The following is an 18,274-nucleotide window of genomic DNA, read 5'->3' as shown; positions in this document are numbered from 1 at the left end:
GGGGAAAAATCAGCTTGGGCTGCAGCAAAGAGAGGGGAGCAGGCTTTTGTCTTCAGAGAGGACATTCCCAACCAGGGGGGCTAGACTTCACCACAGCAGATACAGAGAAAGCAGCCCTCAGCTTTCTGCTCTGTGTGGACATCCTGCCATTTCTGAAAGCCACCATGCCTTGTTATCAGAGGCCTCTGGTCTCACATGCTGATTTCTCTGCCTTGATTTCCACCCTGCCCCACCCCACTGCCCCCACTGAAGCTAACTCCTGTCAAATTGGTCATCCTCAGGGAAGATGTCCCTCCCTGACACCTTACACTTTCCCTTTGCCATCTGTAAAGATGGTATCTACTTATCTGAAGATCTGATTCATAGCCGGGTGCCATGGGGCATGCCTGTAATCTCAGGAGGCTGAGGCAGGAGGATGGCAAGTTCAAAGCCAACCTCAGCAATAATTAGGCACTAAGCAACTCAGTGAGACCCTGTCTCTAAATAAAATATGAAATAGGTTATGGGAAGTGGCTCAGTGGTTGAGTGCCCCTGAGTTCAATCCCCAGTACCAAATAAATAAATAAATAAATAAAATAAACACTCTAATTCATGTATCTAAACAGCCCAGACTGGAAGGTCCATGAAGCCAGGGATTGCGTTTCAGGGCCTGGAAAACTGCTTGTCATGCAGGGGACACTTGGCAGATGCAGTCATTGAATGAGGGAAACACAAATTGTATAGCGACACCGAGTGCGTCAGTATGCTTTGGGCAGACCAGGGTATGGAAACAACACACAGCGTTTTGCTTTAAGAAGAGTACTTTACTCATTTGCAAAGCAATTCTGCATCCATTATCTCATTTGAGCCCCTTAGCAACCCTGTAAGGTAGATGGCATGAGAGTAATTTCCCCACTCTACAGCAGAGGAGATTGAAGCCCTGAGAGGTTAAGTGGTGGGTCCAAGGTCATGCCAGTTTCCTCCTGCAATCTGCTGGCTTTCCTTCTGTGACAGCCTGAAGCTCAGTGGGGGAGGAGGGTGACTGCTTCCCGGGTGATGTTGACCTGCAGCAGCACTTTGAGTACGTGAGGGCTGTGGATTCACACTACTTACAAGCAGGCGTGGGAGACCATCTTGTTGGGAGAAGATGTGGACATGGGCCAGGGAACTTATGTACAAGACCTGGAGGGAAGTGTTGAGTGGGGATGGAGAGGTGAAAGGAAGGAAGTTCACATTTATCAATAGCATCATACTTAAGGTCCAGGCCACAATTTTTCCAGGGGTCATTATCTGCAGTCTTACAATTGAGGAAATGAAGCTCAGAGAGGTTAAGCAATCAGCTTAAGGACACACAATGGCAGCTGGGATTGAAACCCTGGCCTCTGGTGAGGGATATTTATTTAGAGGTGCATCAGGGGCTTCTTTCTGAAATCTCTAAGGGAGTGATTAGAGGGTGAAAAGGTTGGGTAGTCATTCCTCTTGCCCAATGGAGCCTGAAAATCCAGAGGGGTTGTTCCTAGTCCTGTGTCTGGGTGCTACCACATCCCTATACTTGGAGTGCTCTTGGGACACCCTCTCTAGGGTCAGTCCCATGCTGGGCAGGCAGCTTGGCTGCTGCTCTTCAGTTCATCCTAAGAAGTCAGACCAGGTCCTGCTCCTGGGGCAGGTGCCGACCTCCTGTGGCACCAGGGCAAGCTGTCTCACCATAACTCATCACAGACTCCTGGGGGGCAACTCCTGTGGGAAACCCTAAATCTCCTGAGGGCACTGGGCTGAAGGTTTTGCCAGAGAGCCCCCGCATTCTCATTGGTCTGTTGCCGCCCCTAATTCAGCAAGATGTGCAGATGGCCGGGGTCCACTTGCACTGTGCTGGGCTTGTCCTCCAACATCATTATGGTCATCCCAAGCGCATTCTGGCATCTCCTCAGGGCCAACTCTGTGCTCTGTTCTGGGACACAAAGAGAAGGTGGGTGTTGAAGGCGGTGGAAGAGAGCAGGGTCCTGGAGCTGAGGATGTCCCAGTTCCTCCATTTGCCAGTGTAGTGACCTTGGCAAGTCACTCAACCTCTCTGCCCTTGGCTTCTACATCTGCAGATGTAGAGGCCTATCTGCCTCCCAGGGTTCTTCTGAGGAGCAAATGAGTCCAAAATGGTCCTTTGCTCATAGCAAATATCTAATCAATATTATAAAATTCAGTTCTGAGAACTGTGGAATTTCAGAGCTTAAAAGAATCTTGGAGAACATCTAGTCTAATACCCTCACTTTATAGCATCAGAAACTGAGGCTCAAAGAGTTGACTGACAGAGTGAGGGGGCACGCTGGCCCCCAACTCCCAGGATAGTCCAGCTTCCTCCCATCTCCTACTTATTACCATGGAAACTATATACCTACCAAGTGCACCCAAATGTATTAGGCCACAAAGCTCACCTCTAGGAGGCCACAGGGCTTAGGGCTGCCTCTGTCCCCTTCCCTGGCCTCCTCTTCACTCTCCAGGCAGGTGCTGGCTGCTTCCTAGAGTTTCTCCCAGCCAGGGGGAGTCAGAGAACAGCGGAGAAGCCCACATCCATTTGTCTTGAGGAGCCTGGAGCGTCAGGAGGGGTAATCAAGATCTTGTTGCCCATAACTGAGAGAAAACCTGTAATTAATCTGGCTTCCCCTCTGATTTCCTCTATCCTCCCCGCCACCAAACACTGTCTGGTGACTGTCAGCTTCCTCTCCATCCCACCCCAGAAAAACACGATTAATGATGTAGCAGCCTATGAGGTGAGAGAGAGAGAGGGAGAGAGCGAGCGAGCAGTGGAGGGACTGCAGGCGAGTCAGGAGGGGAGAGGTCATTCAGCACAGCCGGGCTGCGGGGGTCCAGACAGAGTGTGCACCTCAGAATGCAGTGAGCTGTCAGCAGGCTGTACCTGTCACGCTATCAGCTGGCCACTGCGCGTGACTCAGCAGGCGTTTATTGAGCTTCTACTCCATGTCGGCCCCATAGCAAGTACATCAGGTAGATGCATGCCTGAAAGAGATGCTCCTGCCCTGAAGTACAGGAGTAAGTGCAAAGTTAAGTAAGCACTCATTCATTCACCGAGTCCACCGCGGTCCTTTGTAGCAGCCATGCTCCAGGCACTGTCCAAGGTGCTTGGAGGTGCTGCCAAGAATAAGAGAAAGCTCCTGCCTGCTTGGGGCTTGCATTCCAAATAGAACATATCTCTTTGATCTGAAAGAGATATTTGAAGGATGTCTCTCCTAGCTTCGGGAATCAGAGCAATCTTGCCATTGTGAAAAAATGACTAATTAGGTTCCCCTTCTGGAAAAAATGGGGAATGTCTGGAAACATCCAGGCAGGTACAAGGGAGAACAGAGGGGAGAGTGCAGAAGCCCCAACTCCCAGTCCAGCTCTCTACAGCACATCTGTCAGGCTGTCACAGGTCCGTGTGATAAATGGTGCCCTGGAGCCACGGTCAGTGGAGGGTCAAAGGAGGAGAGCTTGCACGGGTGGAGAAACGGTATCTGGATTATATTCCTCATGGGCAAGGATGCTAACTGTAACTCACTGATGAATACATGGCGGCTGGCAGAGTCGTCCATACACATTCTCTGATTGGATTCTTTCATTATTTCGACAGATATTTTGTGAGTGCCTACTATGTGCCAGCCTGTGCCAGGCACTGGGGACACAGGTGGAAAAGTCCGAATTGTTCCTTGCTTTCCTGGTGCTCATCATCCCAGAGGTAGGCATTCTTCTTCCCATGTTTCCAGTGGATAAGGAAACAGGCTCCAAAGGGTGCAGTGCCCAAGATCATTCCTTACAAGATTGAGAGCCAGATCCAGCCTGACTTCAGTCCAACCCTGACTCTGTATCCATTGTGGTTGGCATGGCTGCCCCAAGGTGTTCAGAACAATGCCCTCAATTGTATGGGAAGGGTAAGTTTTTCAACTCTTTGTTCTCTGAGGTTGACTGTATCCCCAGAGCCTGCAACAGAGCCTGGCATATATTACAGCCTCAATAAATATCACCGAGCAGATAAGTGAACTGTCAAAGAGGAAAGAACTGTAAAAAATCTGGTTAGGCTGTATAAAAGTAATACTGAATACAGTCACTTACATCAAATGCTTTCTAGGTATGCTTGATCAGCAGGCTGCATAATAATTATTATGCAGATGGCTAAATAGGTGTCAGATTAGCCCGTGTAAATTTTATTTGATGACAGAACTACACTCAATTTGAGCAAGTTTGGCTTATGTCATTCATGGCCCTGAAGACTGGAGACCACATTTCAGAACAGTGATGGCTGAGGTCTGGGGCTGCCTTGGATTATAGCTATGTGACCCTGAGCAGGATGATGAGAAATAATCTCCTCCTAAACTTTACAAGAATAAAACAAACCACCATGTTGAACGTGTGGAGGGCTCAGTGGTTTGGAAATTTTTTCCATGTTCTTTATTGTATTTAATCCACCACACAAACTGTTACAGATGAGGCAGTTGTGCGCAAGAACAGTGAATTGTGACGCTCAAGGTCACACAGAGGCAGGGCTGGGCAGGGCTCTGACTCCACCTCTTTCTTTTTCTGTCTTCACTTTTTCCACATGAGGCAGCAAGGTGAAGCTTCTAGATCCTTCACAAAGAAATTTGATGTCTTAATTTTAGTTTAATGTTAAAATGAGTCTAGTCTAAAACCTAACAGCTTGGCTTTTATTAACTAAAAATATTTTAATAATTTAGGGCTAAAAAAAAAACATTGATCTTGGAGAAACAGGACCAAGACCCCCTTTTCCATCTGGGAAATCACATAGCATTTTCCTTGCCAGGACCGAGGGAGGCCTGTGTATGCAGGCCGAGCACTCCAGATCCTGGATCCTGGACCTTGAAACCTCACCAGAGGGACAAGGACTCAGTTCCACCTCTGTTGAGCTCACATTGTAGTGAGGAGACAGATAATCACTGAATAATCAACTTTATCCATAATAAGCACCAACGCCCAGCTTCCCTTGAGACTGTGTTTGCTTTAACCTATCTCTGCACTAACACCCGTGAATTAGGGGACAAAGATTCTGGGCCTGACTTGCCAACAGTGCAGTTGCTTTATCCCATTCCTCTCCCCTTTATCTCCCTCTGTCTTCTTCTAGCAGGGGATTGCTTAAGGCCTTCCATTCATTGAGCAAGTAGGTACTGTGTGGACTTTGTGCCCAAGTAGTCTCTGGGGACCCAACAGGAAGCTGGAAACAGCTCTTGCCCTTCAGGAGCTACAGTGATCCCAGGCAGAGACACACAAAGGCGGCGGCCATAGAAGGAAAAGTGCTGCTGTCACAGCCACCATGGTGGCAGTGATGGTGCAGGGAGAGGGGACAGTGATTCTGGCAAGTGGCAGGAGCAAGGAGGGGAGCATGCTGCAGGGAGAGGGGACACTGTGCACAGGAAACTGCAAGTCGGAGAGGCGGGATGCTATTAAAAAAAAAAAAACATTTTTTTCAGAAGTACAGCACAAAAAGAAAAGGCCCGTATCCCAGAAGCCCTCATGCTAGTGCCCACCCTAACCGCTAACTGGACTTCTGACCGCGCAGCATAGCTTTGCCCATTTTGCACTTTGCGTAGATAGAATCGTGTGCCTGGTTTCTTTTGCTCAATATTATATTGATGAGAGCCATCCTTGCCGAGGCCTTGGCTGTTGTGTTTCGTTGACATTTCTGCATCCCGTTCCATTGTGTGAATATGCAGTATGTTTCCCCTTTCTGCTACTGGACTTTTGCGTATCGTCCAGTTTGAGGAAATCCAAAGAGTGCAGCTTTGAGTGTTCCAGGCCAAGTCTTTGGTGAGCATATCTGTGCATTTTTGTGGGAGATGTAGCAAGGAGAGCAGTTGTTGGGTCTTTAGGGTTTATGAAAGGTGCTTGTAGACTGGTTTCCCAAAGCAGCCAAATGCATTTACAGTCCCATTGACACTGCGTGAGAGTTCCGGTCGCTCGATGCCCTCACTAACACTTGATGGTGTCTTTTTTTTTTTTTTGGTGCCATTCTGGTGGGTAAACATATAATTGTTATGATATAAAGTCATATTTTCTTGATGCCCAATGAAGCAGAGCTCCGTTTCAAATTTGTGCAGGTCATTGGAATACATTATCTAGTGAAGTATCTATTCAGATCTTTTGCTCATTATTCTGTTGGATTGTCTGAGGCAGGAGAAGGAAACATTCAAATGTTTTCTGCTTTCCTTTCCTGGGATTAGGATATCCAGGTGCTCACTAGCTCTATTCTCACCCTTGTGATGGGAGAAGAGCTGCTTGGTTATTGACTCTGAATCTTAAGGTGTCTGAGAGGTCTTGCCAGTGGGAGGGGGATAGTAACCCTGCTGCCCTGGGGGGAGGCGTCCCCCTTCACAGCTCTGCAGTTGATATCAGGAAGGAAGGGAGGAGTTGGTGGAGGAAGCTGGGGAGGGGGTTAATTTTTAGCAGGCATCAGAAGCAGGCGTGGAACCTTCTGATGGTCTGCAATGTGTGCTTCTGCCTTTGGTATTTGCAGCCAGGGAGGAACTGGAATTCTCATGGCCCCTCTTCAACAGCTTCTCCTACGTTTATGTTAGCTTAGTTATTCCTCAGGTCAGCTCCTCTAAGAGGGGTCATTGTCACTTTTACAAAACAAGAAAACTGAGACAGCTGGCGAGTGGAGGGGCTGGACTTGAACGCAGCCTCTTCCCCACCCCACTGTCTAGCACGGGAAAATGCCGGGGGGCCTGGGGCTAGGGGAGACCCTCCCCCGTTCCTCTTCTGCTCAGTCTGGGCTGCTGTTCCTTAAGAGTAGGTGGAAGTCCTCATTCCCTAGTAGAGATTTTGAAAGAAAAGGAGGTGCTGTGAATCCTGAGCCTCAGTTGCAGCACCTGCCCCCAGTGGACCAGGAGGCCGGGATTGAAACTCGAGTTTTCTTTGGGCCTGGTGGGCATGGGGAGGAACGGCATGGCCCACTCCCACAGGAATTTCTGGTGTGGGGTTGTCACCCTCCCCAGTGGCTCTCCCTGGAGGCCCTGGTCTCTGGGCTGGGTAAGGGCGACTCCCAAGCCCTTAGCATTCACCTGCTCCTCTGCTTTCTCACAGAGTTATGTCATGCCCAGACCAGCAGAGGGCTCCATGAGGATTTATAGAAGATGCCCCGCCTCTCGGCGCCTTTGGTGCTGCTTCCAGCGTGGCTCGTGATGGTGGCCTGCAGCCCGCACTCCCTGAGGATCGGTAAGTGTGGCCTGGCTATGTGATGCTCCTACTCATTACTCCAAGGATCCATGGGCGACATCTGGGTGCTGCCCAAGCCTTGCAGGAGGCTGCCCACCCCTGCACTGTGCCTTCCTGAGTTTGGCTGGGGCAGAGGTGGGGACGGAGGAGGCGGAGGTGGTGGTATTGAGGCAGCAAGAGATTGACAGATCTGATCTGGTTGACTTGAGCTCCCTTGGTGATAACTTCCTGGTACAGTTCATGACAGAATCAGCCTAGCCCATGAAGAGGCAAATATTAGTGACAAAGAAGGGTGAGAATGGCCGTGGGGAGTTCAAATCCAGGGCTAGAGGTAAGAGAACAGGTCACTTCTCCTCTTCTCTGACCAATCAAAGAACCCTGGAGACGGTGGTGTGTCCTTGGCAATTTGGATGAATCCAGGAGTCTGCTTGGTGACCCTGCCCTTGGCTTGCTATTTGCTGGCTGTGGCTTGATTCTGAGAGGAAGGGCAGGATCCTTCTGTCTCTCCCTGTCCTTGTTGCTTGGGTAGGTAGGCAGGGCTGCTACCTGTACCATCAGCAACTCCAAACCTGGAGCCGGGGGTGGGGGGATCACGTGTCTCCTCTCTTGCTGGGACTGAGTGAGGCTGGCCAACTGCAGGCCAAGGGATTCCAGATCTCGAGTACTGGGGACTCAGTCCTGGCTGCAGGGCTGAGGACGGTCTAGTGCAGCAGGCCCAATGTGGGCATCAGAGGGCTCAGCCAGGGAACCTGTGGGGTCAGGTCAGATGGGAAGGTGTCGGTAGTTTCTATATGTGCATGTGGGGTGGGAGTCAGAGTGGACAGATGGGTGGGCCACAGTAGTGATAAATCTACTGTAGTGATAAATCACAGTAGTGATAAATGTGTTGGTTACAAGAAGACCCACCAGCAGGGACCCAGGGACAAGGTTGGGTGACAGCCCTATAAGAGTCAAATACCAGGCAGGTTATCCAGATGGATGACCACATGAGGCTTCTCTTCACAGACTAGGGTGGGAGCCGTGTGGGTGACGTAAATGATGCTGGATCTAGATCCTAAACCCGATCCTAAAAGGACTTAAGGTTTAAGGCTAAATCCAGGGAAAGGACTTCAAACTCCAAGATTCCTCCAATTGCCATCAGGACTGGTCCTAAGGGCCGAGATTATGGTTGGCATGTGGTGGTGGTCCAGCACGGGCCGAGGCGGGTCGATAGCTGAGACCCTGGCCAAGCCAGGCCGGAGGCTGAGCCTGCAGGTCTCTGAGCTGCCCCTTGTGATGCCGTGGGCATGTTTCTCTGCCTGCAGAGGCTCTGCTTGAAATCAGAAGTATGCACAAGTGACTCCACTCTCCTCTCACCCTGCCCTGACTTCCTGCTCTACAGTCTTTATAAAAAAAATTATGGGGAATTAAAAACAAAATCTTCCCTCCCTCTTCTTCATTCATTTCTGCAGCAACTTCAAAATCTAATTTAATTCTGCTTAGTGGCAGAGCGAAAATGGTTCATATCCTTAAGATACTTATTTATAAGATGCCTACAGTTATTCAGCATTTGCTGCAAGGTTTTCTAGCCCCTCTAAATGAGCGGATAAAGCGGTAACCCATCAATTTCCATTTGTCAATAATGGGAAGCGGAAAGGGATTGAGCCAGAATTGGGAGTGCCTCGCGGCCTTGGCTCTCCTGACACTTGTTCTCCTGGAGGGAAACAGAAAGTGGAGCCAACAGATCCCTCTCTTGGCTGCTGTGCTGACAACAGAGGGCTTTGCAGGGACCCCGTATGCTCCCACATCCACACTTTGCCTGGTGCTTGTTCAGCTGTCAATCAAGACTCTGCTGGCCCCCAGCTTTGGTTCATGCCAGGCCATTTCCCATGATTTCCAGCTGAGGGGCTGCTGGCTGACAAGGTCAAACCGGCCCCATCTCCTGCAGAGACCAGGAAGCAGAGTTAAGCCAAGGAAGAGAAAGAAAAGAGAAAAACCCAAACAGCAATGCCAGGACCTGTTTTCCTGTCTCCTTGATTATCTTGAGAGTTAGGAGCTTTTAAAAAATCTCCCGATCCTTGTGGATGGAGAGGTGCTAATTACATGCACTCCAGAAGGGAAGTGGAGTAGGGCAGGGATGGAAAGAGAAATAGGTCAAGAAAATATGAGTAGCTGTGCCTCATGGTAGGCAGCCGTGCACGCAGGTGGGCTTGCTGGGCAGACTGTTTTGGGGTCTCCCAAGTCCTTGAGAGTCTCCTGGGAAAGGGGGTCACTGCTCCCAACATTGGAGTTTTGGGGGGTTTTCCCCAGTTCCCCAGTCTCAGAGTGGATGGCTGTCAAAACAGGTCTGCACAAAAGGACCCAGGATATCAGAGATAAATGGTCCAGCCTGCTCCATCCTCAGCCCCGCTTGTCGCTGGTGACAATATGGATGTTTGTAAAGAGGCCGCCGAACCCATTACCCTGTCTTGTGATGGCTGTTTTTCATTCAAGTGAGGCACAGGGTGGGAGATACAGCCAAACTGTCTATTGCAGTGTCCGATGTTTACCCTCAAATGAGGTCTTTGGGTAAGAGAAAGGGATTTTATTTATGGCTGTGAGGCTGCCTGCATAAATTCCCCAAACTCACACTCATATGTCAGCCCCCTCAGCCATCCATCTTCTGAAAATTTTTTTTGATTTTGTTTCTGTCCCTCTGGGTCCTGAGTGGTGACTGTGGAGCCACGAGTTAATAAATGTCCCAGGAAGACCCCACCCTGTCTCTGTAGCCCTCCATTACTTAAAGAGATCAACTGTGGTCATAATATCTCAGAGATGTAAAAGGTAGTAAGGATCCATTATCCAACCTGCTTATTTTGCAGATGAGGAAACAGGCCCAAGGGTCAGTGGTTTGGCCAAGGTCACATGGCAAGTGACCTGGCTAGCAGTGGTCAGCTGAGAGCCTGTTGCCCTTGACTCTTCTCTCCATGTGCCCATGGGTGAATTCCCTTAGCCACTAGGGAACAGAGTCACCTTCCACAGTAGGTGAAGATTATTACCTCTTGTAGCGTTCTCTAATTTCTTCTGGAAAATTTCAGACATTAGCCAATGCTGTCCTAATGCAGGGAACTCAGTATGTATTCTCTAGGCATATGGACGCAGGGATTTCCAGCTGCCTCATTCTCTACCCATGACTCCTGCCATGCTGCAGTCACACTGAATCGCTTGCTGTGGCCCGGCTGTACCAGGAGCTTGACTCCAAACAAGCTTTGCCCATGCCCTTTCTCTGTCGTAAGTGTTCTTCCTCCCATTCCATTCCCCTCTGCTTGGAAAGCATCTCCATCAACTCTGCTGCATCACCACTGGATTAAACAGTTCTCTGCAAATCCTTTCCCAGTATCTTCCTGACCTCCCAGGGAGAGTTCATCTTTTCTTTAATATTCTCCCATTCCCCCTGTTACATACATTTGTTCCTGCACTTATGGTGCAATATTCTAATTATTACAGCATTTTCTTACCAGACTTTGGACTCCACTGGAGGCTGGGCACATGGTGTATGCACATGTGTGGCTCCAACTCAGTAAGAGTGATGGATGCGTCCATGGCCTTTCCCAAATACTATGTTTGGTACCATGTTTTTAAACTGTTTTCTTCCTGTCTTACTTATGTGCAAAGAGTTGACCTGTGGGAAGAAGTAGAAGAGACAGGAGAAAGAGGAGGAGAACATGTCCATCTATCTGTCTTTCATAGAAGAGAGAATAAGAATTGGCTGAATGTCCTGATTGGGTTCTATGGAAAGTTTTGGCTGCAATAATAAATGCATTGATTCAATTATTCATTCATTAATTAATTCAACAGATATTTATTGAATGCAGTGTGACAAGCACTGGGGATATGGTGCTAAATGATAACAGTCAAAATAATCACTTGCCGTGGGAAAGGCTTTATTCTCTGTTGGGCCGAGAATATTCTCTAAGTTGCCGAGGCTGGCTTTGAACTTGAGATCCTCCTGCCTCAGCCTTCTGAGCTGCTGAGATCTGGGATCTCCTATTTATTTATTGGTCCTGGGGATTGAACCCAGGGGCACTTAACCACTAAGCCACATCTCCAGCCTATTTTTATGTTTTATTTTGAGACAAGGTCTCACTGAATTGCTTAGGGCCTTGCTAAGTTGCCGAGCCTGGCTTTGAACTTGAGATCCTCCTGCCTCAGCCTCCTGAGCTGCTGGGATTATAGGTGTGCACCACCGTGCTCAGCTTGAGATCTCTGATTATTATAGAAATCATATTAAATACATTTTGTTGTGTTTGGTAAAGAAATCCAAAGATAGACTCATTATAGCTAACATAGTCTTATCTTGCTTTTCTTCAACACTTTTCCCTCCAAAGAATTTCCTAGAAACATATAGTGTAGCTGACAGATGAGGAAGCTGAGGCTTGGGGATTCCAGAAGCTTGGGAAGTCCTGCTTGGTATGGGTGGCACCAGACACATCGTCAAGTTATTGCAGCAATTGAATCTCTTTTCTGCTTAAGGTTTCCCTGCATGGTGGAGCAGCAAGTGCTTGGATTTATTGGACACTCTGCCTTACTAGGACCCCCGAGCACTTTACAACTATATTTTTTTACTTAGTTGCTTTCCTCCAAAGAGCTTGAATTCTTTGCAGGGAATGTTCAACTTAGAACATTCAAATGTTATAAAGATGAAGCTAATAGGAGAATTGGGGGAAACAAGAGGGAAGAATAAAAAACATTTTCTGATGGCCTTCTGCTGTGCATTAAATATATGCGACACACCGAGATGCTTGGCCTTGTTGAGGATGTACCATGGGGTTTTTTGAGTAGTGGGCTCCCCTAATGATCTTACCATGTGATTTTATTTATGAAATTTTGATTGGTGCGTAACTTTTCATCTTGGTTCCAAATTGAGTCATCCATATAGACAATCAATTGGTCTTTCACATTAGTGACAAATAGAAATTGATGACTTTCTCCTTCATCTGTCACCTAGAAAGGGAATATAGAAAGATTTCTGGGACATAAATCTCTCTTCTGCTGAGCAATTTAGGGGAGTCTGTGTCTGCTTTATTCATGCCTGTATTCCCAGGGTCTAGCGCAGTGCCTGGCCCACCGAGGACTTAGTCACGGTTTGCTCCGTGGGTTTTCTATGGGAAGCTCTGAATCTTGAGTTGACCTTTCAGTTCTCAAATTTCTCTTCTCCCGGAATGCTTAAGAATGCTAATCAATTTTATTTTTAGCCCACAAAATATATAGTTAGGAGCATTAGTGTTTTGCCCGCCTGGGATTACAGGTGTAATTCCCCGCTCCCTGTCCCGGTCAACGTCTGCACGTGTGCCTGCACAGACCTCTGCATGCATCAGGACCTCTCTCCTCTCCCCCTTGCTTCACCTCTGTCACCAGCACATTTTTAGGTGGGCAAGGGAGGATTGGCTGCCGTCAGACAGGCACCCGGCGTCACACAGGATGATTTCAGGGTGTTGACCTCCCTCCCCCTTTCCAGAACCCAGTGTGAGCCATAGACACAAGCTGAAGTCTTTTCTGCTGAGAAGCTAGGGATGGATTAGGCCTAGATGCTTCATTTCATAGAGGAGAATTACTGGGGTCCCAAAGGCAAAGTAAACTGGTAGAGGCCCCTTTAGCAGCACTAGGGCCCCTGACTCTCAGCTGCCAGGTGGTATCAGGGTATTGGGTATTGCATGCACCAGTTCAGGTCCCCCAGCATCTGTGAGGCAGGTAGAGGGGAACACATCTCATGGAGGCAACCTGAAGCTCTCAGGGTCTGTGACTTGCTCAGGCTTGTGCAGAGGTAAGTGACCAGGTCAAAGTGGGCAAAGTGAGTAGGATCTGAGTCCTGAGTAGCTTCTTGGCAGTACATTCACAATGGGTGAAATCTCAAAGCCAATAGGGGCCAGTGTTCTGGTCCCTGGGCCTGACAAAGTGGGGCTGAGCCAAAGAGAACAGGCAAGTAATGACAGTGAACCTTGGTAAGTCTGGCTTATCTGTTCTGTTTTCTTAAACATTGTGCTTGGTCTCTGCGAGAAAACTAAGCAAGGTCCCAGTGGCAGGAATATCAGAGATGAAAGGGTGGGGCCCTTGGTCCGTAACTTCGAGTCCTAGAGATAATAGAGTTGATTTCCATATAATTTTGGTGTGTGGCTGCCTGTGTTCATTTGTGTTAGGGTGACCTGGTTCCCCCAGGCCTCATTTTGTCCCTCAATGAACTTCCCTTTTGGATACAGCAGATTTCAGGCCTGCCAGGCAGGGTGGCCGGTGGCCTAATCAGCCGCATTGGGGTGAACAGAGATCACCATGGCACTGGGAGAACCAGCACTGGTGATAACTTCTCAGAATATCAAAAGCCTGTCTCCAGCTCTGTGACATGTTTTACAAAGTCTCGCTTTGTGGAGCGAGTCATTTGCAAGCTGGATTTGTGGGGCAAGGGGTGGGAATGTAGAAATTATGGAGAGAGATTTTGCTTCTGTGTAAAACAAAATTGCTTACCAGGCAGAAGGAATGGGCTCTTCTGGACCCCAGGGTCCCCAGAGCTGGAAGTGGCCACAGATAGATTGGAAAGGGATTTTAGTATCGGATGCAGGGTTGGACCTGATACTTCCAAGACCCCTTCTAACCTGGGATTCTGTGATATAATATTTTAGCCTTTTGTCTCGTGCTCTCACAGGAAGACATTTCAGTATCATGGTGTCCTCATTAATAACCATTAACAAGAGCTTAGATTGAGGCAGCCATCTGCCTAATTAAAGCTATGACCCCATTTGGTTCCAATTGCTTGGCTAAGCCAGGTAAGACACACAGCCCTGCTGATCCTTTAGTGGACCTGGCCCGTCTGCTGCTTCCCTTCTCCCTGTGGACCCTGATGGAGGAGTTGGAGAAGCCCAGGTGATGGAGGCAGCTGCTTAGATCTCAGCCACACTGTGTGTGTGTGTGTGTGAGAGAGAGAGAGAGAGAGAGAGAGGGAGGGAGGGTGGGGTATGCTCATGTGCATTGGCAGAGCCAGAACGTCCCACTCAGACTCATGGCTCAGCTGCATGCGAGCCTGTGGTCACACTTGGCTCTCGTTAGTCTGAACAAGCAGGCGCACTTCCGTATATGCTTCCTGGGGGGTGGTGGGGTGCACGGGGTGGCAGAAAGCTGCAGACAGCTGTGCTTTCTCCTTCCACCTCGACTCCTGGTGGGCTGGGCTGAAGAGGCTCATTAGGTCCACCCTGAGAGAATGCTATGGAGAGGGCCCAGCCTAGTCGGCTGCTGGGGGTGCATTGGCCTGCACAGTCCCCTGGCCAGGGAGACAGTGCCTCTGTGCTGGCCTCCAGAAGGCTCCAGCATAGTGTAGAGGTTAACCCAGCTCATGGGCTCTGGAATCAGACTGCCTGGTGGTGAATCTGAGTTCCTCCCTTGATAGCTGTATGATTTTGGGAAAAGACTTGATTTCTGAGTGCCTCTATTTCTTCATCTGTTGCACGGGGTCATAGTCCCGACTTTGTTTTCATGAGAACTTGAGAGGATCCTATGGAAAAAGCCCTTAGAGTGCCAGCCAGGCCTATGCAGGCGCTGGGAAAGCGGCCTCCTTGGTGAGAGAGAGCACTGATGGACGAGCTGGTCTCCATCTCTTCACCTTCCTCTGCCCCTTTCCCTCCCCAGTTTCTTCACCAAATCTTGTCTCTTTCCTTTTTCTTAAACCTGCTTTAAATTCACCCTGTTCTAGGCGATGGGAGTCCCAGCTGGTTTGGAGAGCTCTTACTTCCAGAATTCTCCATGTGCAGGTGGGCACGTGCTCTGTCGCACGTGTCTCCCTGTCTTCATGGTACTTACCCACCTGTTTTATGCAAACAGTTTTTTAAAAACCTCATTTTAATTCCATCTACTCCAGGAGCCTAAGAGCATCCTGAAGGGATGGGCTCCAACTTCTGTGTCCTCACAGCACCGTGGACTCTCCACACTGGAGTTTCGTCCCAGGCACTGGCTAATGGATTTGAATGATCACCTTCTTAAAGACCCCCTTTAGCCCCGTCCCTGTTCATCATCCCTCTCTATTTTTCTCCTTCCTTTCACAGCAAAGCTCTGCAAAATAATTGCCTATTCAAGTTGTTTCCATTTTCTTCCTCGCTCTCCCTATCAATAGGACTCTCCACAATCAGACTCTCAGCTCTCCGTGACGCCCCTATGGCTAACTCAGGTGATCTGTTCCCAGGCCTCATCTTACTGGGCTCATCAACAGCATTTGGCCTGTCTTCCACTGCCTCTTGCCTGCAGGACTTCTTCCCTCAGCCCCAGGACCACATCTCACCCGGTCCTTGCTCCAGCTCACTGGCTCTGCCTTGGACTCCTTTGCCGTTCCCTGTCCGCGTCTTGATCTCTGCATGTGAATGTGCCCCAGGGCTCTGTCCTGAGGCTTCTTCTCTGTCCTCACCCAGTAGGTGATCTTGCTTTCTCCTGGTCCAGGTGCCTCTACATGACATGACTCTCTGCCCTCACCTCCCGCTCTGACCTTTATCCATGACTCAGTAACTCACACCTGTGACTGCCCACTCACATCCCCACTTGGGTCAAAAGAAGCTCAACCTTGACGTGTGTTAAACTGAGCTCTTGATTTCCGTTCCAAGCCTGGTTCTCCTGCTGTCTGTCTTCCCCATTTCATAGATGGTAATGCTATGCTGTCTAACTGGACTTGGGCTCTGAACTTTGGCGCTGTCCTTGGTTTCCTCTTCCTCTGCCATCCGACACCCTCTCCATCCACAATCCTGTTGGCTCTTCCTTCCAAGCACAGCTGGTAGCCCTTCACCACTTCCTCCCACCTCAACCATTGCTGTCCCAAACCATCTTATGCCTCCCCTGCATTATCATGAAGCTTTCCTACCAGTTTCCCTGACATCCCCCGCCCCCCCACACCATACTAGGGATGCAACTCAGGGTGCTTTACCACCTACGTTCCCAGCCCTTTTTATTTTTTATTTTGAGGGTCTTGCTCAGTTCCTGAGTCTGGCCTTGAACTCCTCCTGCCTCAGCCTCCTGAGTCCCTGGTGTGTGCCATGGTGCCCAGCTCTCTGTGTCTCGCTGATGCGATCGCTTCTTCTCAAAATGGCAGCAAAACAATTCTCCTAAACTGTAAGTTAGATCATATCAGTTCTCTGCTCTGGCCCTTCACTGGCTTCTTGTCAGAATAAAACACAGTCTTCATAATGGCATGGGGCCCTCTATGTTCTGACCCCACTGTGTGTTCCATTCTCCCTCCTTACCCCTCTGCCTCTTGCTCACACCACATCAGCCCCAACCAAGACACACTAGCTTCTTTGTTTTTCCCCAAACATACTAACTGGGCTTCCACCCCAGGTCCTTTGTACCTGCTATTTTCTCTGCTTAGAAAATTCTGGATATCTGCATGGTTCATTCTCTCACAACTGGTAGGTCACACCCTGACTGTCCTTGACCTCTCCCCTGCCCCGTTACTTTCTATCCTCCCCTGCTTTATTTATTAATTTTTTGTAACATTTATTGCTGGCTGACATTCTTGTCTGAATCTTCCCTTGAGGAAAAATGCTTTGTTTTGTTCTCTGCTGTTCCCCCAGCACTTGAAATGGAACCTGGTATATAGAAGATGCTCACTAAATACCTGCTGAATGAATAAATGAATGATGCAGAGGCAAGGGAGGCCCCCGAGGAGCTTCAGAGTTGAAGGCACAGGCTGGTGGTCTTCCTGACGGGGAGGCACCTCTTCCCAAGCATTGCTTGTTGGGAACAGTGCCGTGATGCAGTTGGCTCCCTGTCCCCTTGTTCTCTGATTCCTGCAGCCAAACCCCAGGTCCTGAGGCTGATCTTGCTCCTGTTCTGAGGAAGCCCAGGCCAGCAGTTAAATGACTCAGCATCGGCATGAGTCTTGGCTGTGGATCTTGCTTTGTTCCTCAGATCCAAACACCAGGTTCCTGGCTTGTAATCCACCCCCACCAGTGTGGCCCTTGCAGTACCCAAGTCTCTCCTGTCATCATGTCAGAGACCTCGCTTGAAAACTGTGACTGTGCCCAAACCACCCTGGGAGCATGTCTGGCCTTGTTGGTCTCAGTTTCCCAAAAGCCCAGAGACCTGCACCTGGGCCCAAATCCCAATGGATCTCTGCCACCTGCTACCAGTGCTTTCCTGACACTGCCGCTCTTGGCCAGGAGTCTGCTTGTTGTTTGCCAGGAGACTTTACCAATTATGACTATCCGCTTGTGCTTAGGTTTGCAAAATCGAAATGGCGGCAGGGACCCAAATGTCGCCCATCCACCTTTGAATAGTGATGACCATTGATTTTCTTTCTATCAAGCCCAATTCTGTCCCTCTATGCGGACTGTTCAGACTCCACCTTTCCCCCAGGGCCATACAGAGCAGGTCTGATACTGTTCCCTGTGATGGTACCTCGGAGACCTGAAGCACCATCATTTCCTGTTCTAACATCTTCTTTCTCCCAGAGATCCATTATCAGGGCCATTGTTCCTTCCATCACATTGCTGGGCTTCCACTCATCGTCCTGGCCACCCTCCTCGGAAAGGGTTTTCTTTCTTCTTCATAATGAGGACAAGATTCCCCAAATTAGAGGCAGGCACTCCCCTCCTCTGGTTCCAATGCCCGCAGGCACCGGCTCCCACCTGTGGCCTCAAGTGCAGAGCCTGTTGTTAGACCCCTTCCCACCAACCCTGGCTGCCCAGGCTCTGCTTCTGGAAGGCCAACCTCTGGGACTCAGCTGTGAGACACAGACCTGCTCCTCACAGACGGGGCTTTGCTCGTAGCACCCGGGGCTGCGGCTACTGTAAGGTCTGAAGGCACCTGTGTGAAGGGGCTGGGTGCTGGGTGGGTTTCCTAAGTAGAGTCACCTCTGTGATTTCCTCTGAGCTATGTGTTTCCCAGGCTTTCTAGGACATGGTCTTTTGAGCAGAGTGACACAGGCAGGGGAGGGAGTGCCACTTTGCTGGCAATACTCATAAATTTCCCCCAGCGGCAGGGATCTAACAACATGAGACTTTGAGCTTTCAGCTCACAGATGAAAGAACAGGGATTTTCCCAGAGATGACAGAAAAGGGAGGCATGCAGCCCCAGGGGCCTCCACAGGAAGCTGTAT

The 18,274-nt window shown here is 49.4% G+C and overlaps 1 protein-coding gene across 2 annotated transcripts in view; it reads left to right on the top strand.

The window, feature by feature from the left end:
• Nucleotides 1-18,274, top strand: part of Grik4 (glutamate ionotropic receptor kainate type subunit 4) — a 408,987-nt gene that overhangs the window by 120,765 nt on the left and 269,948 nt on the right. The window contains exons 2-3 of one of the 2 annotated variants that reach the window (XM_058577098.1): nt 3,599-3,703; nt 7,060-7,191. In XM_058577098.1, coding sequence (XP_058433081.1) covers nt 7,110-7,191 — 82 coding nt within the window. In that variant the 5' untranslated portion in view covers nt 3,599-3,703; nt 7,060-7,109. The remainder of the gene's footprint in view (nt 1-3,598; nt 3,704-7,059; nt 7,192-18,274) is intronic. The other variant, XM_046438798.2, reaches the window with a different exon arrangement.

This window comes from Marmota monax, unplaced genomic scaffold (assembly GCF_021218885.2).
Source record: "Marmota monax isolate L192 unplaced genomic scaffold, Marmota_monax_Labrador192_F-V1.1 WCK01_AAM20220418_F8-fsc00081, whole genome shotgun sequence".
NCBI lineage: Eukaryota > Metazoa > Chordata > Mammalia > Rodentia > Sciuridae > Marmota > Marmota monax.
Note: the sequence above shows the minus strand (reverse complement) of the source record. Positions and strands in the feature narration are given on the sequence as shown.